This window comes from Gymnoscopelus braueri (genome assembly GCF_963280865.1).
Source record: "Gymnoscopelus braueri genome assembly, chromosome: 13".
Lineage (NCBI taxonomy): Eukaryota > Metazoa > Chordata > Actinopteri > Myctophiformes > Myctophidae > Gymnoscopelus > Gymnoscopelus braueri.
In genome coordinates this window covers 27,146,011-27,169,467 of record NC_137615.1, presented here as the reverse complement: position 1 = coordinate 27,169,467, position 23,457 = coordinate 27,146,011, and the positions used below count along the sequence as shown (strand labels likewise).

The 23,457-nt window shown below is 42.9% G+C and overlaps 1 protein-coding gene across 8 annotated transcripts in view; it reads right to left on the bottom strand.

The window, feature by feature from the left end:
• ep300b (EP300 lysine acetyltransferase b) overlaps positions 1–23,457 on the bottom strand; it is a 41,667-nt gene that overhangs the window by 6,562 nt on the left and 11,648 nt on the right. Inside the window, exons 4-28 of one of the 8 annotated variants that reach the window (XM_080446565.1) lie at positions 22,291–22,615; positions 21,765–21,878; positions 20,360–20,602; positions 19,322–19,412; positions 18,348–18,476; positions 18,066–18,183; positions 17,166–17,349; positions 16,335–16,412; positions 15,978–16,063; positions 15,636–15,782; positions 14,828–15,436; positions 14,216–14,458; positions 12,984–13,206; positions 12,444–12,595; positions 7,735–7,977; positions 7,379–7,467; positions 5,676–5,786; positions 4,879–4,935; positions 4,461–4,538; positions 4,034–4,101; positions 2,616–2,766; positions 1,370–1,630; positions 941–1,106; positions 608–775; positions 150–311 (exon numbers count right to left, since the gene is read on the bottom strand). In XM_080446565.1, coding sequence (XP_080302691.1) covers positions 150–311; positions 608–775; positions 941–1,106; positions 1,370–1,630; positions 2,616–2,766; positions 4,034–4,101; positions 4,461–4,538; positions 4,879–4,935; positions 5,676–5,786; positions 7,379–7,467; positions 7,735–7,977; positions 12,444–12,595; positions 12,984–13,206; positions 14,216–14,458; positions 14,828–15,436; positions 15,636–15,782; positions 15,978–16,063; positions 16,335–16,412; positions 17,166–17,349; positions 18,066–18,183; positions 18,348–18,476; positions 19,322–19,412; positions 20,360–20,602; positions 21,765–21,878; positions 22,291–22,615 — 4,296 coding nt within the window. The remainder of the gene's footprint in view (positions 1–149; positions 312–607; positions 776–940; positions 1,107–1,369; positions 1,631–2,615; positions 2,767–4,033; positions 4,102–4,460; positions 4,539–4,878; positions 4,936–5,675; positions 5,787–7,378; positions 7,468–7,734; positions 7,978–12,443; positions 12,596–12,983; positions 13,207–14,215; positions 14,459–14,827; positions 15,437–15,635; positions 15,783–15,977; positions 16,064–16,334; positions 16,413–17,165; positions 17,350–18,065; positions 18,184–18,347; positions 18,477–19,321; positions 19,413–20,359; positions 20,603–21,764; positions 21,879–22,290; positions 22,616–23,457) is intronic. The other 7 variants (XM_080446567.1, XM_080446568.1, XM_080446569.1 and 4 more) reach the window with 7 other exon arrangements.

The window sequence follows — 23,457 nt, the reverse complement described above, 5'->3', positions numbered from 1 at the left end:
TCAACACAAAAGCCTTAATGGCTATTCATTTATTCAGTGTAATTCACTAAGGAGGTGAGCATAGGGGTGAAATTAGGAAAAATAAACCAATAAATAAGACAACGCATTTCTAGATTTACAGGGTTTTGTCTCCTGCCAGAATCAAATACCTCTTTGTGTTTCTCCATGGTGGCGTAGAGTTTCTGGGAAAGGTCGTTGGAAACGTTAGGCATCCCTGGTTTCTTCTTGTTGGCTCGGCTTAGACTGCTCTTGTTCTTGCTCGTCTTTTTATTGTTCTTCTTTTTGGCATTCTTGCTGTCTCCTTTAGTAGCCTGTAGGAGAAGGTTAAAACTGTGTTTAACGTTTCCAGACCGTTGGCGTTGTTATTAGAGCACATTGGTGGTGTGCGGCTAAATGGAATCTGCCTGGAAGTGATGCTGCCACAACTCATAAATGGCTGTAAAGAAAAACATAAACAGGCCTAAAAAGCCACATTAAAAGCCTGTGGGTGTAAGATCTGAACACGTGTGTAAGCACATACAGTATGTGTGCAAGCACGTACAGTACATATGTATGCACACACCCCCTTCGGTCATTGCATTTGACATCATTATTCATTACAACTCACATCTATGCTCTCGCAGGAGGTGCTGTTCTCCTCCCTCTTCCTCTCCTCTTCCTCCTGCTCCAACTCCTTGATGCTCTCCTCCAGTACGTTGGGCCAGAAATCTCCCTCAAAGTATGGCAGCTCACTGGCACTTGTCAGACGATCCTCTGTCGCTTGCTTAAAGATGTCCTGAACAACAATGAGGGAGTGGGTGAGTTTACAGATGCATAGAGCAGTCTAAAATTCATGACTGATGGACTTGAGAAGTGCAGCTTAACAGTCAGTGTGAGGGGTGGTCAGGTTAAGTTGTAGAATCATTTGCATCGTCTCACACTTTGTTGAGACCCCTCTCACCTTGTAGTCGTGGACGATGCGCTCGGCCACGGCCTTGTCCAACATTTTCTTGTACCACTCCTGCAGCCGCTTTGGCTTGGGAATCTTCTGGTCTATTGGGTGACAGTGGAAGATGTAGTCGTCCCCCTCACTGGGTGGACACGCCCAGATGTGGCCCGTTGTAAACCTGAGAAAAAGGAAAATGGACATTTAGTTAATTCACATCAGCTAGGAAATCGAAATCCATTTATTCCTCTAGCTTGCTCAAGTTATTGACAGTTACTGAAAATGGCCTCCTTTGGCTGCCTCAAGCAGCTCCAATGGCACATCAAGTATCTGATAAACACAGCAGCTAAAAATCTGGTTTTAGGTTTTCAAGCCAGGTTTATTTGCATTTTAAGCTCTGTGTTAACAGTTAATGCAGCGTGTAAGCAGAGCTTTTTCTCATACCCTATTCTCCTGACATATTCCAGGTAGCCTATGAGGATCTCATGGTAGACGCCTGTACGGAGGTGGCGAGGCTGAAAGAAGTGCACGCTGTCCAGGTAAGAGATGTAACATCTTCTCTGATTGGGTGGAGGGCAGTCAGAACCGTACTCCTGCACATGCATGCCAAAGAAGCATACGTCGTCTCCATCGATGTCCTCAAATGCAAACAGGGCTTTTGTCCTGTATGGAAATGACTCGCACATTTCTCCACTGTCCACAAACCTGGGGGACAAGATAGGGATCAGGACTAAGATAACATATTCATTAACTACTTTCAACCTGGCATGCCTATTTTTGTACGTTTTCAAAAATATCCCCAAATAAAAAAAAGAACAGCAGCAAAAAAAAGTCTCACATCGCCGATCTGCTATTTTTGCTTGAGAGAAATAGCAGATAGCAATAGAAGAAAAATACTTTCCAGTCATATCTTCTAAAAATGTTAATCATCAGTAGACTCCCCCTGGTCTTTCCTTTGTTTCTATCTGAGTATGTGTGTTGTTTTTCTGAGACGCAGTCTGTACTGAGTGTTTTCTGTATTGAGTGATTGTTATTCACTGTGCTTTCAGCTTTAACTGTCTCTCTGCACATAGAGAACTGTTCCCCCCCCCCCCCCCCCAAGGGTAGGGTCCCAATCAAATCACGCATAACAAGTTAGTTTCAAATCTAAAATATTGGTTCGATAACTCTACATGTCTGTGATTTCAAGATGCCACATTGTTCTGGTAGGTACAAGGTTTGCTACTCTAAACGTCTAAATCTGATTAGCTTCATAAAAAAAATATACCAGAATGAGATGTTCAACATTTTAGCCGCTGCTCAACAGTAAACACATTTCTGCCTCACTGCTGCAAGTTGTGGATAATGTCCGTGTATATGACAAGAGTGCAATGGGGTAAAATATACAAAAGAAAAATGAGTGGGAACAAATAGGTAAATGTATAGGGTTGGCACTGGCGGGCTTCACTGATGCAGTGGATGCATCCCTACTCGCAACATACTACTCGGGCAGCAAAATCCATATTTACTCAAGCCATGAATGGCCATAAATATAAAAGACATCATTCACATCCTAGTGTGACCAGGTGCTTCCTGTGAATCTTTTCACTGGTATTACTCCCGCACTTCCATAAAAAACATCACAACCCAGTCCCAATTGAAAAACCAGCAAAGCATTAACTCCACACCACTTACTAACTGACCCACTTACCTGGATTTCATGCCTGGCTTGACCTCCACCGTCTTGTCAGAGACGTGGACCACGCGGATAGTGACCTCCCCCGCCTCAGGGTGGGCCTGCCGCTTGAGGTAGTCATTAACTCGCGTCTCCAAGAAGACCCCCAACTTCGTATGGGGGAGCCCTGTGAAGGAGGAGGAAAAAACAGGACAGACGGAGAGAAAGAAGGAGGAAGAACAGGAAAATAAGGAAAGAAACAGGAGGATGGAGAGCAGAGACAGAAAGAGAGAAAAGACAGATGAAAAGATGACAGGAAATAAAGAATGCTGGTTAGAAGGATAAGACCATATGGTTGAAATAAAGCTCAGTCTCGTCAGTGAATTATGAAGTTGGGGAAACCAAGGTCCTCGAGAAGTTCACTAATATGGATTTGTGATAATTGAGTCATCTTGGGTTTCTTAGTCTGGGATTGCTTTCATATGTCTGCACCACTGGCATACAAAACATGGCGTTGGCTCAACCGAGACTGCTGGAGAACACTCTGGAGTCCGCCTGCCTGAGGCATTTTGTCAGTGTTTTAAAGTCTAGCAGTCGTATTCCCTGTCTTTGTCAATCAATATGTTGGGGCTGCCCTGCTTTGAAATAGGGTCAGTGGAGCGACTTCACCATGCCTCGGCTCCAGACTCTTTACACAAAAGTGTTATGAGAGGTGCACAGTAAAATCTTCAGCGTTAATTTAACTTTGAGAGTGTAAAAATTGACCCCTTAAGGTGAGGGAGAGAGACATGGTGTCTTAACCACATGAACTCTAGCGTCCCCATTCTGGGCATTTCAGTAGGCAAACATTCTGCAAAAAGGCCAATCTAGTACAAGCTCATAATGTGTTGAATTACGAACAAATAAAAACAGACATGTTTTTTGTGTCAAATACGTATCCAAGGAAGAAAATACATTCTTTTAGGCATTTCAATGAACTTAGGCAATAATAAGTATGAGCGATGCCACAACAAAATTGTGCTTTATTTTATTATTGCATTAAGAACTACATTGTGAGAACCTATTCCTGTATACAATGTTTGTTATGGGTAATTTCAGGGACAGATATGGAACAAGTGGTTGATTTAGGGAAAAGAACAAACAAAAATGTATGTTAATTTCCACAATCATCAAAAAGACACCAGACTATGTCAGATTAAAATAGGGTACAAATATATATACGTTCAATTTATACTTTAAAGGCTCCAACATATCACTAACTTTGAGAAATAATGTGTTAGTACAACAATTTCTCTGCCCACAGAACAGCGAAGTCCCTGGTTCAATTCACAACTCAGGGACATGAGTTGCATGAGTTGAGTTGAGTTTTCCATCCACTATGCCTTTGCTTTCCTATCGATCCTCAAAGTATTGTCAAAGTCAAGACAAGGACATAAGACGGTCTGGATACTTACTTTTGGCCGCGTATTTGTTCTCCTTGCGTGTCTTATTGGCCTTTTTAAGGCAGCTGTCACAAGCAAAGCTGTGGATAGAAAGACAGTTCCGTACTTACAATCCACATATATCACATCCATTATCTGTCAGACATTATGTATCAAAATTAAACATTGGGTAGTTTCATTAATTAACGTATGCACCAATTTGTTCTTTTATCCCTTTAAAATACAACTATAGTGACTTGTGATTGAAATTGCCGTTTCTTGATGGCAAATGGACTAGAATCCTGGAACAAACTGGAGCTTTTCAGACAGAGTTGAACTACAACATGTGTGTGTTTGTTATATAGAAAGACTACTGCCATCCTGGCATGCACACTCAACAGTGATGTAATGATATAAGAGAATGTACAGAGGGTGTGTCTGCGTGAGATGGGTGGCTCACCCTGAAGGCCATATGGTGTCATTATGCAGGACACAGATCTGGTGCATTTTACGACCACAGTCAATACATTCCACAAGCCTGGACAGAGAGACAGAGCAGAGGACAGACAGGAGGACAGAGGACAGATGCAAAACAGAGTTAATAAATCCTCATACTGTATAGCAATATTCATTCTTGTCTGTTCAGTGGTGGAGTTGAGTGAACAGGGGAGGAAAAGGCAGCGACTGCAACAGATGTGAATAATGAACTACAGGATCCTCTACACTCTTGAATCAGATATAGCTTACTATAGATAACATATCAAATATAAAATACTTGTTGAGTTTCTTTAAACGTAAACAATTAATTAATTAATTTCATAGCTATCAGACAGTTCATAAACTCCAATATAAAATATGAATAAAAAGTTACAACGTACAACTCGGGGTCGAGCGTGTCGTTCTTTTTTCTCTGGAACTGTTCTTTGTTGATGGACCTGTGTGGGGGAAAGGTGAGGTCAATTTGCCTGAAATAATGTAATTTCTGGCTGTATATTTGTAAGGGTTAGTGCACACATGTTATTATCGGGCACAGCATGGCTTTAGGGGCGCAATAGTTAATCAAACATTTATAAAAAATTATCGATTTTAATACAATAAACTATTTGGGATGAAAAGTTTCAAAACATTTCAAAATAGCACAAATACCAAAGCACCAATTTTTGCATCACACCGTTGTATGATGAAGTATAAAATAGGGTTTACTTCAAATTATTTTGCATTGATTAATGAATTAATTGATTCATTGAAATAAAAAATCTAATACATTATTTAAAAAAAAGAACACAATTCAAGATTATTCGATCAATCAAAAAAAAATATCAATAGAATAATGACTAAGAAGGTGTATTGATAGTTGCAGCACTATGCACAACATGTTATTATCAGGCACTGCATGGCTTTGTAAAGAACTGCCACAGGAGGGAGTCTGTATAAATACATTAAATAAACAATTAGATCAGTCATAGTTACTTTTCAATCAAATGCAGAACTAAAACCAACTAAGATAGGAACGTATTCTCGAATGTATACCACCAAAAAATAAAAACACTGACAAAATGTCTAAAAACAGGCAACCAAGTTTGTTCATCAAGATAACTATATAAGAGTCTGGTTGGTTTTGATTTATGAAATTAAGAAGAGAGAGAGAGTGGGAGAGATGTGTCCAGGTACTCACGCCTGAGGCTGGGAGGGGTCGTCTCCCAGGGAAACGGTCTCGCCCTGGATTTCGTTGAAACACTTCTCGCAGAAGTGGTACCTGTCAGCAATAAGCCCAAATTTTGGTGAACTACACCGTTCGCCAACAGCACAGCCAATCACAGAGAGGACATGAAGAAGCATCCGCCAATCAGGGAGGGCGGGATGGGGCAGAGGGCCAGAGGGCAAGGTAGGTCGTCGCCAGGAGGTACGGTAGACAGCCAATCGTGATGCAGGGTTTTTGAGTGGGCGGGTGTTTTGATTTTGCGTATAAATTTCGGAGTGGATGATTGGTCACACCAAAGCAGGCCAATGCAGACATCACAAGCGTTAAAAAAAGGAGGGGGGGGGAGAAAAGGGAAAATGGGGGAGGGAGGGGAGCAAAATGAATATTTAAAAAAGCGTGAAACAAATCGTTACAGGTCAGACAAGGATGGAGGAGGGATGAGAGGGAGGAGGGGGACATGGAAAAGGGGAGGGAGGGATGGACAGAATGTGAACAACAACCAACAGAGGACAGAGAGCCAAGGCAAAGCAAAGATTAGCGTCAGACGTTCTGTGGTCAACAACAACAACAACATTACAGCAACATGAGAGACCACTAGGAACTGTGGAGGAGGAAGGGGGTGGGTGTGAGGGTACGAGGCTCCACACATCAAAGGGTGGATGAGGAAAAATAAAACAAGTGGTAGTGCAACAGAGACCCATCATCCTTTAAGTACATTTATAAAGTGGGAACCTTTATTCTTATAGTGGTGTAAGTTGATTGTACTCCCCATTTCACGCAGTAAAATCCTCAGTGTTAATCTAACTCTGCAAGTGTATAAATTGTGTGCATTTGTAACCGAATGGGCCCTTAGAGGTCCATTTGGTTCCATTTGTACACGCTCAAGAGTGGTCTAACGTAGCCAGATGATCAGAGATCTCCACCTGCTGATATGTCTAGTGACATCTAAATTCAATGAATGGGCTAAAACTGAGGGGAACAATTAGGACTTTTAAAAATAACAGCAAAACAATGCAAGGCCTTTAGGGCATTCCTTCATATGGGATGGTATCAGGATTGGTTTTCAAAGCAGTGTGTGTAGGTTTGTTAGAGCAGGGTTTTCTTCACCATCGAAGCCATTGAATGGCCATTCATTGAATTTAGATTTCCCAAGACGTGTCAGTAGGCCGGAGATCTCAGATTGTCTGGCTACGCAAGACTAATCTTAGATATGCGCACAATTTGTACTGGAGTTACAAGTGGATAAGAAAACAAAACCAAAAAAAGATTTTACTGTGCAAATATAAAACAAATGCAAGTTGTGGTGATTTGTTGTGAAATTACCAAGGAGAAACAATGGTGCAGAAACCAAAGACTAAATCTCTGAAGACAGGAACCCACTTTATGAATGACAACGTAATGGAAAATTAAACAACAGTGAGTTGTGGTGATGGAAATGGTGCCAGGGTAACCGTTCGAAGCCAAATTAAAACTTTGACTCGTCTATGATTGAACAATGCTATATTGCAGCAAATACCCCACACGGTGTGCAAAAATATCACAAGACACTCAATTTCTAGCTTATCATATGTGGATTATCACAGTCAAATATCTGCACATGAAAATACAATTCTGTCTTCTGTGTTTCATTAAATCCCAACTGTGTGTTTGTGTTTCAGTGCGTCTACGCCCCCTACCTGTTCTGGTAGCTATAGTAAGCAGCGTCTCGTTGGATGGTGCATAATTGTTTTCCATAGCAGCATAGGGTTTGTGGGGAAAACTCCAGCTATAACAATAGGGAGGGAGGGAGAAGAGAGGCAACAAAACAAATCGTTATTTGCACAGCCATTCATCTGTGGGAAATTGTATGCACAAATCAATTTCCACTTTTCTCTCATACACAACCCTTTTGAAAAACAAAGAAAGACATAAGAAAAAACAATCGTTAATATACGACACACGCTCTTCACGAATACATCCATGTCAAGCACAAACACACAACACTGGACATCACACACACAAAGTGACCTCTCAAACTAACTCCCTTTCTCACCTTCCTCCCGCAGCAGTACCCCAGGCCTTGCATGACGGGGTCAATCTCAGCCTCGAATACCTCTGCCAGCTTGGAGCAGTACTTGTAGACGCGGGACGTCTTGCGGTTATACAGCCAGGCGTTGTTGAACATCAACCAGACATCCTCCACGTACTGCCAGGGCTCCTGGTACTGGCCTGTGTCCAGCTTCCGTTTGATGGTGGACAGGTCTATGGGGTTCTTTACTATGTCAAAGTAGTCCTGCTGAGGGATAAGATTGGGTTTGGTCGTCGAGGTGAGGGGGGAGAAGCAGGGAAAATAGTCATTATCGCCGTCATATTTGTGGTGGAAAAAGGAGGTAGTTGTGGTGAGGAACCAGGTGGTACCAGAGACCAGGGGAGACAAGAGGCAGGGGAACAATGATGTTGAGCGCTGCAGAAAGGAGGGTTCACGTGCAGACAGAGAGACATGACAGCTTCTCCCCTCCAGCACCCTGCTTTGCACCCTGTCTCTTGACCTCAACATTACTACAGTCAATCTCAATTGTCTGCATCAGTAACACATGGCTACAAACACCAGCTACAGATGAGATTTAAGATTGCTGGGTAGTTACTGTGAACTGGAAGATTACACTTTGTAGAGGTTTGGATTGTGTAGTTACCTTGCCATGATGGAACTCCAAATATTGGTGAGGTGTCTTCAATAGTTGCTCCACTGATTAGAACACTCCCCTTATTGACTTACATTGTGCAGTCAAACAGGTCTCAAAGACACTCTTTAACCACATGACTGAATGTAAACAAAGCAGAGTCTACCAATATGTAACATTTTTAAAAGGTAGGGTAAGTGATATTTTTTCGTTAAAGTAAGTGTTAAATAGTTTTATATTCTAATAGTAATCATTGCTATATAGTGTTTGTTCAGTAATGGTCTCCCCGTCTCTCCAGCTCTTTAGAAACAGAAAATGCATTTTCAGGTCAGGATACAAATTTGACTCATTCAGGATACAGGATAAACAAGTGAAATTGGAAGTGATGAAACAAATAGGACTAAGAATTAACTGCAACACTATCAAATGTAAGCTTATAAATCATATAAATTCATCCTGATTGGATGAAATTTGCAACCCACCTGATTTTTTTTCTTCCTGTTTGCTAAAGAGCTAGAGAGACAAGCCTGTTGCTGAACCAACACACTATAGCAATGATTACTATCAGAATATAGAGCTTTAACTTTTTTAACCCATTCAATCCAGGGAAGCATCTGTCATTTTAGATTTTAGCTATATATAGCAACATACGTTTTTCAGAAACAATTAAATTTAGAAGGCATTTCTAGAATCTGCCTCAGGCCTAAATGGGTTAAGAAAAATGTTTTTGTTTTTACCAAATAATATCACTACCTTTAATAGAAATGTTGATTTTACTATTTCAAAATTAGAATCTGTGGATCCAGTTCCGATCTTCTTCCTAATTCAAAAGGTAAAATCAACAGCAAGTCGACATATTACTACCACCATCCCTGTTTTGACAATATAATTAGGAAGAACACGCGGACTGGATCCTCGATCCGGATCTTCAAATAGTAAAATCAACAGGAAGGTGACATTTGTATATACAACACAAAAGCAGAATCGAGCTTTGTAATGTTATACATTGTCAGATCCTTTCTTTGCATTCATTTATGTGCTAGAAGAGTGACTTTGAGACCCGTTTCACTGTACAATGCAAGTCAATGAGGAGACTAGTTTGGAATATAATTTCTAATCAATGAAGCAATCTTTCTAATAAACTACTGAAGATATGTCACTAATATTTGGAGTTACATCATGGCAAGGTAAACAACCCAAAGCTACCAAAGCGTAATTTAACTTTTACAAGGAACACTGATAATGAAATTGCTACGAATTCACAGCATTAGTATATTTCGCATTTTCCTCCCTATGGCTAACTTTGGCTACATCTGCTCTTGCCCTCCTGAAAGCCCATGGAGATTTCAGGCTGCGGAGGGCGATCAAGGTGCAAAGCTGAGGTGAATCAGAGCAGTATTAGCAACAGGCACACATTGTCAAAAACCTTCAGGATCAATTATATTATCATTGGCAGCATCGGCGTTGGCGATCGACCATGTTTGCACAGCGGCCGTTTTACTCTTACATCACCCCCCCGCCCCCCGGTACGTATAATGCAAGAGCAAAATGGCCATCGTGTGAATATGGTCAATGACATGAGCCAGCAACTTGAGTGGCGGCATGGCGGCACAAATAAAGCCAACGGCATTGAGGGCAAAGCAAAGATAAGCAAAGACAGGTGAGTCTCTGGAGTTGTCCCTCCGATCCTCATATCAGCTTATTCTCAAAAAGGAACCACTAAGGGGCTGTGTGCACAGAACGTGTTTTTTTGAGCTCCCACCACTTTTTTTGCCATGCATTTCTATGGTAAAGATAGAAACGCTCCTCTTCCCAGTGCCAGGCATCACGTTTCAGCGCTGTTGGCGTCCAGCAATTGTTGGAGTGCCCTGGGTGCCTTGAGTAGAAATTAGTTCAACTTTCGGAGAGGAGCGCTCACTTTCCTATGCAGAGGGTTGGAGTGACACGACCAGACTCAGTGCACGTTTACTGTTCTGGACATGATATCCAAAGCGCTCCGCCGCTCAAAAATCGCTTTCTGCGGACACAGCCTCTATCACTCCCAACAAGAACAGAGAGCTCAGGAGAAAAGAGGAGGCTTTTGAGACTCATCCATCAACGAGGAAGTGGGTGGATGCTTCAGAGCTAAGGGTCCATCTCTAAGTCACCAAGGCAACAACAAACAGGAAATTGACCCTTTTCTCTGAAAGGACCAGTCACATGACAACCAGGCAATGCACATCATAAACATTGGATCACCACGTCAAGGTACAGAAACAGACTTCAAATTTCCTTTTATATCTCAGTGGTGTAATGACTGAGACAAAGTTGTACGTAAAGACACTGAAGTTGGGGGTGTTACACAACCAACCAACCAGTTTATGCCGCCTTCGCGTGGCATAAACATTTGAAGATTGCAAGCTCACAGTGCGTTGCATCGCGACACGTGAGCTCATAGATCTGCTACTTTCCAAATATATTCATACATATTTTTAATTGGTTAATGAGTAAGTTTCAAATGAGTGTTAAAACTAACTAGTGTGCCAATTGTGCACATGGCGTTACAGTTACAGCTGTAGTAGCTGGATAGACCGTGCATTACTGGATCATAAAGGTTCCTGGAGTGGAGAGATGAGCCAAACACCTGCTGCCTACATCACTGACCTGGAAACAGGTCTGTATTTGTGCGATCAGAACGTGGGGTTCGCCGATACCATGTCTGATTCCATTAAAGTACATGAAGTAATAATAATAAAGTCATTTCTCTCTCCAGTAACTTAATTGTTCCATCTGGATAGTAATTAAATCAAACTATAAATGACAAAAAGTATTCCAGAAATTTGATCTGACTGAAGTGATACAGTGAGTGTACAAGTGTTGGTCCACCTCTACACACAACCCACAACCCAACTCGAACACAGTACTAACTACTGGTGAGGAACTGAACTAGGAAGCTAGGATGGAAGTCTAGGATGACAGCTTTCAAATCATAAATCAAAAATAAAATCTAACGGAAGCATTTTGGAAAGCATGAATGAGGGAGAAAACAAATCTGAAATATGTATATGAATGACAAAACAAAGCAATAGGCTATGAGCATTTTTCTGGTACTTGGAAGTGAATTGCTTCCCTCTGGTAATGCCTTGAAATGCAGGATTGTTGCGATATGGACCAGATAATGGAGGTTTACTTTATGTTGTTGGTGTGTGATGAAAGACAAACAAAAACAGCCATTAACTTCAGACAATGGTCTGGAGAAAATTGGGGTGGGAAGGATTATAATCGTTGAGTGACTTCATTAACTTACATAAAGGGCTTCTCAAGTAAAAAATACACACACACACAATGTATTTGTGTATTTGTGTATTTGTGTGTGTGTGTGTGTGTGTGTGTGTGTGTGTGTGTGTGTGTGTGTGTGTGTGTGTGTGTGTGTGTGTGTGTGTGTGTGTGTGTGTGGGGATTAATCTAAAACTTACAGTATGTAACTGACTAAGTGGGATAAAATGTATAAAAATTCCTCTACCAAATAGATATGGGTATGGAGGAGACACCCAAATAGACAGGTCTTGAAGATCTTAAAATCATTGTGTTGAAACCATTAATGGCACAGGGATAACTTGAGATCTTTATCCAGAAAAGATTGTCATGCTGTTCAGATCTTTTCCCCCTGTGTCGTGTAATCACTGTCAAAGACAGACAGTAGTAATGTTCATAAGCTTTGCTTTGATTTATCCAGTTAAATAAATGTCTTTATGCTGAGAGAATTAGATGTGGTCCTAATTTGGCCCACACAAACTTAAACTCATGCCTCCCATGTACATAGAGCATAACCATCTATGATTTTTGCATATTATTTACATTCTAATCAAAAGAACACACGCATAGTATGTACACACACACACTTAAATCTCATTCTCGCAACACACACATGAGTTAAAGATGGACTGAAGGTGAAAGAAACAGGATGACAAGAAGACATCTCTAAAAAGGAAAAAAACGTAAACTATGACTACTATGAAATAAAACAAATAAACAAGAAAGAGAAACGCTAAGTTCATAGAAGAGGAGCAGAAGCAAAATGGCAGCCAGTGCAGTCCCTTACCAGGTTAGTTTTGTTACTAGTTCGAATACGTACGGGTATTCCCAGTAACTGGGGGTTCACCGGCTGACGGAAGGGCAGGGACTCTGGGTCCTGACGGTACAGAGACTCCAGGGTGGGCATCAGAGCTTGACGCAGCTCCTCTGGTTTAAAGACTAGAGAGAGATGCATGAAGAAGAAAAGAGAGTTGGGGAGAGGAGTCAAAGATAAGGACAGAGAAGATGGAGAGAGGGAGAGAAATGGGGTAAGAAAAATTAAAGAGAAAAGATGGAAGGGAGATTAGTAGAGGAGGGAGATGAAGTGAGAAAAGGAGAGAGAGAGGAGGAGAAATTGTGATAAAGAGATGAATGAGGGGGAGATGAGAAAGAGGTGATGGGAAGGTAAGTAGTTAGGAGAGAAGTGACAAAGTGAAGGAAAGATGTGTTATCTTTAATTAAAATCTTCATGGAAAACAAAAAAAAGCAAAATATATAATATCTGTACAAATCGAGGTCGCTCTTCTAAATATCACCAACAGAGAAAGAAGTTGAAGTGTGCACTCACTTTTCCGTTTGCTCTGAGCGCTAGTTGGAGAGCCGCTGGCAGCTGCCGACCCAGGACTTTCCTCTTCCTCTTTGGGCTCTTTCTTCACCTCCGGCTTCCTGTCCTCGCTCGCTGATGCGGATGCGGATGATGACGACGACTCCGATGAAGACGAGGACGACGACGAAGATGTGTCCATGGGCTCGCCTTTACATCCATCTCCCGAGGGCTTCTCTTTCTTTATCTGAGAAATAGAGTAGACGGTAAAAAGCCACTCAAATGATTTCCTAAAATCAACACACAAATGATTGGTTTGGTCTTCCTGGATAAACTGCAGTCTGCAGAGTGAGTTGGCTCCTTCCTCAAGTAGGGAAGTTTGCATTGCAGTGGATGTCCGATATTGGTCTGACAGTTTCACTTCTCAAAGGATCTCAACAGGATTTTAATCCCGCTTGTTAAATACTACTAAAGGAAAGGACTGTTATGCAAAGGCTAGGACTAGGACCCGCCACAGTGGTGTCCGATTAAAACTTGAACCGGGATATCTAACCTGTGTGGTTCGGAAAGTGGTTTGAGGAGGTGATCTTCGGGTATGGAGGTATCTGGGTTGTAAGGCCAGATACTCTGGGGTAGGGCTCTGAGTCCTATACGGTACAGAGGTATCTGGGTTGTAAGGCCGGATACTCTGGAGTATGGGATACTCTGGGGCATATACGGTGTGCTGAGCTTGATCCCCGATGGGAGTTGGAGGGTGATGAGTCCCGGCGTCCTGACAATGTCCATGTCCATGACAATTAGGGCTAAAAAATTGTGACCCATCTGATAAACTAGATAACATGAAAGCCTTCGTAACACCGCTAGATCAACTTGGTTTGGTTAAGGTCTTGTTGAAACTTACCCATGAAAATCCTGGTAGTTTGATGCGCTCAGCATATCTCCAAAGATTAATATAGCATTTTACAGCTAAAATCTGGTTTTCAGAATAGCATTCACTGAAAACAGGTCTGACACAGTGCATGCAAAGACAATCAGAACCTCACTAAAGGTAGCATTAGTCTAGGAGTAAGTATGCAGGGACATTCAGTGATACAAAAAAAGCACTTTGCCGGAAACAAACACCACCACGGGTCACAACTAGGAGGTTGTTGTGGTTTCAGAGCCACTGACAAACACAAAGATATTAAGATACAAAGATACTTTCCATCCTGCCAGATGGTTTGAGTTCAGAACCACTGGATTAATAAGTATCTCACCTCTGGTTTCTCCTCCTTCATATCAGGCTGACCCTTGCCCATCTTGCCAGAGGCCTTGCACTCTTCCTCCGTTTCGCCCTCCTCATCGTCATCTTCCTGCTTCTTCACCTCCATCTTCACCTCTCCCTGCGAGGCTGCGGGGCCATCTGCCGGGGCCAGCTGGGAGCTGGGGTCCGCGCTGCTGCTGACCGACGCTGGAGTGGACACCTGACCATCCGCCGTCACAGAAGACTTCTGAGACAGCTGTGGGATAGAAGGATGGAGGGAGAAAGAGTTGTCACTATTAGTTTACAATTACAATTTACAAATGCAAAAAAAATGTAAGCAGGGCTCACAAATCTGTTTTGGATGTTGGCGGAAAAGTGGATACTATGAGGGAATATCACTGCATGGCCCAAGAGACTTTCTGAGGATTCAAATAGTAAATTAATCCTAGTATCACACAAATATAAACAAAGGTTGAATAAACAAAGACGTCTCAACTTCCTCATAGTTGATTTCCAACATTTTCCAATGCTGGAAGTTGGTTTGTAAAGCATAGTGCAGAAGGGCAACAGCGGTCTGAGTATAAGGATGGAGAAGCTGCTCAGAAGCAGGTCGCCATCTACTCACTGGAGACCGAGGAAGCTGCGATGGCACATGAGAATTCTGGGTAGACGCCGATGGAGCTTGTCCCACCTGGGGACCTGGGGTGGAGGCTCCGCCTCCATGCGCTTGCTGCTGGAGCTGATTGGTCTTCTCGGAGTTCATCCCTTGCCCAACTGGCTGCTGCGTATGCTGCTGCGAAGCTTGCTGCTGCTGCTGCTGTTGCTGCTGTTGCTGCTGCTGCTGCTGTTGCTGCTGTTGCTGCTGCTGCTGCTGTTGTTGCTGCTGCTGCTGCTGCTGCTGCTGTTGCTGTTGTGGAGGAGGCAGCTGGGGTGGGTTGGGAGTGTGTGGCTGCGGCGTCTGAGAGCCAGGCAATCGGGGAGGCGTCTGGTGAGGCTGAGGCGTGAGGCTGCGTGCCGGCGAAGGGGAATTCTGTCTGAGGGGTGGGCAGTGAGGGTGGGAGTTGGGCTGGGTGGAGCTGGAGGATGGGGGTAAGTTGGGAAGAGGCCCAGCACCTACGCTACCGGGCCCCAGGGTGCCTCCAGGGGGGCCGGGGCCGGGGCCTGGTGCAATAGAGCCTGACTGGGCAGCAGGACTGCTGGCTGGGATGGAGGGCGGCGTGGACATCTGGTTCTGCTAAAGAAGACATGACGAGGATGTTATAACAACAACAAAGTTCTATTTTCTCTTAAAGCACAACCGCACTTTCATACTGTGTTGGGTTGTGTAGTTACCTTGCCATGACACCAAATATAGATAAAATGTATATCTATTCTAATCTAACAAGGCAACTACAGTATGTCTGTCTATCTAGCCCGCTCTTTCTGGTTCTTACATGGGGCATGCCTCCCTGTGCTCCCGGCTGGTTCATGCCAACAGGACCAAGACCTGGACCGGACCCAGGAAACTGGCCTGGAGGGAGGTACTGGTTCTGTAACTGGGCAACGTTGGGTTGACCCATTCTTGCTGCTGCCATGCCCATCTGGAGATCACACAGCACAAGGACATGTTAGAGGTTTGACCTTATGATGCTTGTTTTTCAATCAGGACTACACTGGGTTATTTGATTTGTGTCTTTGCATTTGAATACATAAATATTGTACATAGATATTCATTAATCCATGACATTTTCCCTAAAAACGGAGGCCTTTAATAGGGTTTCTAAAAAAAAACTCACCTGGTTCATAGGAGTGCCGAGAGGAAGGGGAGGTGTCGATCTCTGACCCATGGACTGCATCCCCATCTGACCAAACTGGTTCATCCCTACAGATGAACAACAAAAAACATTCAGTACACGATAGGATAACACTTTATTTATTCTGCAGTGGGGAATTGCAGGTGGTGAGAATGACAGAAATTAGGTCTTGTCCCTTGTTTGTGACTGTATTCAAGTACAACTCCAAAATGTTCTAACATTTTGTTCTTAATTTGTACTTGGGAGGTAGGAAACCTCTGCCTGTATGTGTATTTGTACAAGTGTGAATGTGAGTGTGTGTGTGTGTGTGTGTGTGTGTGTCAGTGGCTAGAACCTTACCTGCAGGGTTCTGCATCCTGTTAACCATCTGATTCGGACCGGTGGGCCGGACCATGGAGGGGTCAGCATGAGGACCATCTGCAACAGAGAGTAAACAACATGACAGGCATCAATAATCTAGTGAAGACATCACATCAAGTTCAGTGAACAGGATGAAAACGCAGGGGAATAATCTCTAAACTGTGAACGATCTAAGCAGGATATGAGATAAGATACGTAGACAAACGCACACAATGCCACTTAAGTGTCCATGCCTTCAAGCGTATGTGCCATTAGATGGTTTTATCCAAATGTTCTCAGCTTGCTAGGAAACCAGCTAAAACCCTTAGACACAGTATCTATCAATGTATATGTTAGTGATCATCAACTAGTTTAGTTTCACAATAGCGAACAATGGAAGAGGGCTGGGGACAGAGAAGCCCATAAGTCAATTTCACCCTGCACCATTTTCTTCTCACCAAAATATCTACTGGATTTTATAGCTAGCTAGCTAAACCCTTCCCCAGCCTTTTCTCGTGTCACAAAGGAGAAAGCCTGGAAAAGAACTGCAAGCATAAGTGTCAATGGGGCGGGACTTTTACATTTTATGTACGTCCCCGGAAGTCTTTTTCGACCAACCATGACACGGTTTTCATGCCCATGGAATGTAAACAGATTTGCACAGCATCAACGTAACTTCCTTGGATGGTACTTCCTGTCCTTCAGCTTTAGTTGCAGTTCTTGCCCAACCAACGTTTTACGTTCACAGTTTGCTGTTGTTATTGTCAATTGAAACGGTCTATATGCTGCATTCATGTGTGGTTATAAGTGGTTCAAAGTGTGTGTGCTTACTTGGGGGTTGTCCGGGGGCCATGGGCGGCTGCCCCATGCTCGGGGGGCCCTGCGGCAGCCCTGAGGGAGGCATGCCAGGCTGCCCAGGCATCATGCCCTGCTTCTGAAGTCGCGTCCGCCTCTTCTCCTCCAGCTCCTTCTGGATCTTATAGATCTTCTCAGCCAACAGGTGGTAGTATTCCGCCTGGAGGTCAAACAGCAACAGAGAAGGAGAGTCAAGCGAGAGCAAGCTGTTTAGAGACCGTTCATTGAAAGGCAACATTAGCCAATTTTGAACCTAAATCTCTTATCCTCTTATTCTGTTGCGAAGAGATCATATATGGTGTGAAAAAATACCCTATGTCTTCTGTGTATTTCTCCCACACTAAGTGTATGTCCATGATGTCGACACATCATACACTTTCTCATACACATTTCTCCCCAAATTAGTATTTTCCAATTCACCCATGGTCAGCCTTTTGATTGGTCCCTGACCAACCAACAGCAGGCTACTTCCGCATATCAGCGGTTGTTTATGCTGAGTTTGCTAAACATGAGAAAAATATCCAGTTTGCAAAAGAGATGTTCGTTTTCACATGGAGAGCGTAACTTAATGTTCCCAGTCCATATACATTGCCACCCAGACGTCCCATAGTTCCTGTTTTCTAATAACATTGTGAGGTGTGTCAGCTTATAAGATAGTGCTCTCAGATATGATTGTGATCCAACCATAGTGGAGAGTATGCCACTATCAATTGTCTACTTTTAGACAAACAAGCCATGTATGTGAATTACAATACCTTGTCCAAAAAAAGCTAAGTCTTAGTTAGAAATGTGTTTGTGGCTGCTATATTGGAGCTCATGTAATCACTAGTAGATGGAATGAAAATAAATGTCACAGAGAGAGTATTAGGTTCTTACCCTGCTGTTAGCAGACTCATACATGTCGCCTTCTACTTTCCGAGCGTAAGCCACCAGATTCTCCATTCGCCGGTCCTTCAGCGCAGCTGGGTCTGGGGTTGGGAAGATGGCCTGTACACTGCTCATCCAACACACAGAGAATAAAAGAAACAAAGTCAAACATAAGATCCAACTCTGCCAATTAGCATTCATTCACGAAGCGATTATCATACAGCTGGTCTGAGTCAAGGTGATGGCAAGCACACATTGCACTGTTCTGGTTTCTCTGTGGTGCAGACTCACAGCTTGTGGACAAGGTGGTTACGGAGGTCCTGTGTGATGTCTTCATGCCAAGACTTCCTCATGCCTGCTGCAGAGGCAGGGGTGGCTGTGGGCATGGAGCCCAAGCTGCCCACACCGTCGTTCATTAAACTAAAGAAAGAATGAGAAGACAAACAGACAGAAAAAAATATTATAACGGCCATCAGAAGATACTGGGTTGCATTGGTATTAGGTAACTATCAGAGTTGATTCAAACATGACTATCTGCAAGGGGAATCAATAAGAAATGCAGATATTCAAACAAGACGTTTGTATCACTGATGCCCAATCACTAATTCATGCAGCATCAGAACTCTTTGTACTGGGGTTTGTGATTATATTGTCAGAATCAGCTTTGTTTGCGTTCGTTGATGTGCTAAAAGAGTGACTTTGAGAGCCGTTTCATCATACAATGGAAGTCAATGAGACGATATTTTTGAATCAATCAACTGATCAGCGATTAACTGATAGCTAATTGGACTAGTTACATCATGACAAGGTAACACAAACCAAACCTCTGCCAAAGAGTCCAAACCCTTTAAGTTGGTACTACTATGACCAGCTTGCTACTACCATGTTACTATGCTCAACTGATGGCATATACAACAATCCATGGCAAACGGTTTGTGACATGTCATGGACCCAAGAATATATAAATCATAATGACATGACGCCTACAACATAAGCATTAGGTGTTGCCTGCCATACAGTAAGTGTTGCAAGTGTGCAGTTTATTGCATTAACAGTAAAGTTGCATGTACCTCATCAACACTACAAAGTTGAGTGTAGAGTATAGTTTCACTGATTAGCACCACCTTAAGTCCCAGAGTGAGGCGATGAAACGGTAAGTTGCTATGAATGAACCTCAAATAAAAGGGACTGAATGTGAATGTAAAAAGGCCTCTGAAATGCTGGTTAGGACATCAGTTTCCTTTCTATTAAAAGTGTCTACTAACCTCTGTGCATTGATGGAATCTGGTAGTAGGCTGGACTGTTGGTTGGAGGGCTGCACCCCAACTCCACCATTCACTCCCATGGGATTCCCTCCTGGATAGACACACAAAGAATGAGATATACAAAGTTTACACAAAGTCGATCTTTCTACCAGTATATATATATATAACATAGGTCTACTGAGGGTGTGGTTATTCTTATACAACAGAGGTTTTCCTAGGATTAAAAGGTGCGGTAGGAAGCTTTGGAGAAATTAGCACTAGATTATTTTTTAATAAATAAAATGAGTTGCTACATTCATCATTACTGTCTTGATACACCATGTAACGGTACAGTGTACTGAACCAATATTGCCTGTCAATTTACCACATGATTGACAGGCAGTATTAGACACGTAAAACACCCCTCATTGGTCGAGGTATACTGGGAGTGGCAAGATTTTGGAAGACCCAAATACAGAGGCAAGGAAGTTACACAGAGCCTCACATGCATTTGAATTACTGATAGCTGACAAACAAGGTTACGAAATGAAATTGTAATAACATATTACTACAGGAATACTACATATGGCACAGCCACAGACATCCCCCAGTACTCACAGATAGCATAATGGCAAAGTTAGCCAGTCTGAGGAAAGGCACAATGAGATCATGGATGCTGTTAACTTTTAACTTTCTAATAGATTCGTTTCCAGGGGTGAGGAAACATCTCTGAAATACCTCTCCATTTTTGTTTACATGACCATGATCCTTAAAAGTAAAGCAGCTAGTCCGCACCCTTGCATAACATGATATACCCAGAGTAGGGACGCAGAATAGGGATGCTAGGGTTCATGTGGTTAAGAGCGCAACAAGACAGAGGCGCTTTAACATACACCTAACATCCAAGACTTGTGATCCCAATTATGTTTGTAAATAGAGGAATAAGTGTATGCATTATTATCACATATTGCTGACACTTCTATCAAACTTTTGCAGTAAAAGTTCACCGCATCATGAACTGCACTGTACTCACTGCATTGTACACCACTACACACTCACCCATGGCATTAAGGTTCCTCATTCCAGGCTGGCCCTGAAGGCCCTGGTTGGGCATCATGGCCTGTGAAGGTTGCTGTGGCATCTGGTTGCCCTGGTATGTGAGGCCCAAGGCAGCATAGGCTCTCTCTATGGAGCTGGGGTCTATCTGGTTTGGAGGGTTGAGGTTGGGGGCGTTGGGCTGGGCCCCTGGTACCCCTGACCCTAAAGAGTTCACCAGGCCCACCCCTGCATTGCTAAGGAGTGCTGTCGGGAGGAGGAAGAGAGACAGAGGGATGCATGAGAGGGATATAGAGGATGGGAGGACCAATGCAGCGGAAAATGAAAGAGGAATTAAAGCAATAGGACACTTTTGTAGAATTTTGGGTTGTGTAGTTACCTCGTCATGATGGAACTAGTTCAATTGACGAGATATCACCCCGCTGTGCAGTTAGTTACAAAAATAGCACCTTGTTGACTTCCATTGTACACTGAAACGGCTCTCAAAATCTCTTTTAGCACATAAATTAATGCAAACAAAGCCGATTGTGACAATATTAAACATCACAAAACCCTGTACAGTGTTTGTTTTTCATAAAAAAGATCAACTTCATGTTGAAATAGGCTTTTTTCTGTGGAAGAAGGAAGGAAGAAGACTGGAATCCACAGACCGGATCCGCGGATCCAGATCTTCAAGGTAAGATCAGCAGGGAGTTTAAATTCTTCTTTAAAACAAACACCTTACTTGGTTTGGGATGTTGTATATTTGTCAGAATCATCTTTATTTGCGTTCGTTTATGTGCTGAAAGAGTGACTTTGAGAGCATTTACATAATACAATGGAAGTCAATAAGATGCTATTTTTGTATTATTCATTTCTAATCAATTGGACTAGTTACATCATGACAAGGTGAATACACAACCCAAACCTCTAGCAAAGTGTCCAACTGCTTTAATGGCAAAGTATGTAACTTTGACACGTTTACATAACGAAACAATAAATACATTTTGTACCCATCATTTCAGTGTATACAAGCAGTTATCAGCCACTGGAGTAGTGTGGTGGCGTTTACCTGCAGAACCACACTACCCTCTCGCTGTATTTTTATCGTTTGTTTTGCCAGCCCAAAAACGCCCCCGTCTACCAAAACAAACGGCGAAATCACCAAAATAAAGCGTTTCTGCAGGTAAACACCACCACATAACTCCAGTGGCTGAATACTGCTGGTATAGACTGAAATGGGTAAAATGTTATTGTAAAAATGACAAGCATCTGTGGCACGTTATCAGCCAACTAATTGCATACTCGCATAGTGAATAAGTAATGACTGGATGAGACTCTGAATTATCATTTCGATTCGCTGACAATTCATTCATATTGCATGCACACACGCACACATTTGCGCACAGGGCCAGTGTAAAACACTCACACTGCTGGTTCCTCTTGTCTCCAGCATTTTTCAGTGGCAGACAGACAGGACAGTCGTGCCGCGTGCAGTTCTTCCAGTGAGAGATAATCTGTCTGGATGAGGCACAGTGCGCCACTGTAGGAGTGTTGGAGAAGAGGAGAAGAGAAGAGGCAGGTACAGGAGTAGGATAAACAACATGAGAGAACACGTTAGAAATCCAAAGTAATATTAAGTGTCATTCTGTACAATGAGACTGTGTCCCAGTGGATTTCAATGAAGGAGGGATTGAACAACCATAGTAAAAAAAAAAGAAAAAAATATCAGCCACGTGGAGGACAAGTCACTTCGGTTCCACTACAGTCGAACTAGGATTCTATCCAAGAAGGATTACAAACAAAGCACCAACTACAAGCAAAGGAGAAAAAAAGAACATCTAGCATAGAGGTTTTCTGCAGAAACTAACTCTTAACCACAGCCTGGTGTTTATGTCACAAACCACAGACACGGGCATAAAACGAGCGACTGGTATAATTGGACAGACTCTTACCCTGGCATGACTTGCCAGCCTGGCAGTGTGTCATGTGGTTCAGGACGTTCTTCATAGTGCGACAGTGGGGCAGGTTGCACTGTCGCACCTCCCCGTTGGCCTGCTCACGCCGCTGGCACTTGTGCGCGTGGAGCAGGAGAACAAGCTGCTGCTGAATCAGCTTACGCTTCTCGGGGTCGGCCGTAGGGGGCGCTGCGCCGGGACCTGCCCCCACGCCCACCCCTACGGCACTGAGACCGACCGGGGACCCTCCCACTCCTGCTGCTGATGCCCCGCCCACTGGCACACCGCCTACAGTTGAGGGCTGCTGTTGCTGCTGGGAGGCCTTGGGGAAGAGAGAGAAAGAAAGACACAGACAGGGGAAATGTGTTAAGTAAGTATACACCGACACTGTACTAACTGTACTTGCAGCCTGTAGTTTATGCTAAAGGAACAAAGTATTCTGGATTTGTTGTAAACCTAAATTGTAATGAAACAGTCATCACAGCACTGCCTTGCTATTTTGCTTTAAAAAATAAATAAATATATATTTACAAGAGACTGCAGGAAATGACAATCACGACAAATGGCGGATTAACTGGTTATATTTAATTAAGCTCCTTCAGCATCGAGAGCAGAATCAATCCTACATTGATCCGAGTTTTAGTGTTTGTGAACAATAGAGGTCTATGTGGTCAATATGCTCTTCAATCTGCACTCGGAACAAAATAAGAGCTCACCAATTACCAATAACAAAACATGCAAGCGAAAAGAACCCAATCATTCAAATGATCACTCTTCACACACACAGACAGCGTTTTTAAGACTCAAAGGGCTCTTTGTCAGGTAAAACACTTGACCGATACATGCTCACTCATATAAACCCTCTTAATAGCGAAGGAGGTCATGATCTACACCAGCTTAGTGTAACGTGACAGGGATGTTTTGGCTTGGCTACAACCACTTAGGATGAACATGACCTTAGGACTTAGGTCCAATTTAAATCTAGTAATGAAAATAGGCAGCCTTGAGTGGAAAACACCACTTTTAAACATTGACTTGAACCCTAGCATCTACAAGCTCACAACGTGATGTGAGCTTGTAGATCGGTTATTTTCAGCAAAGAGATTTGGTGTAGACTAAATATACTAAAGGTCCTAGTATAGAGCTCTCATACTAGGTCTTTGG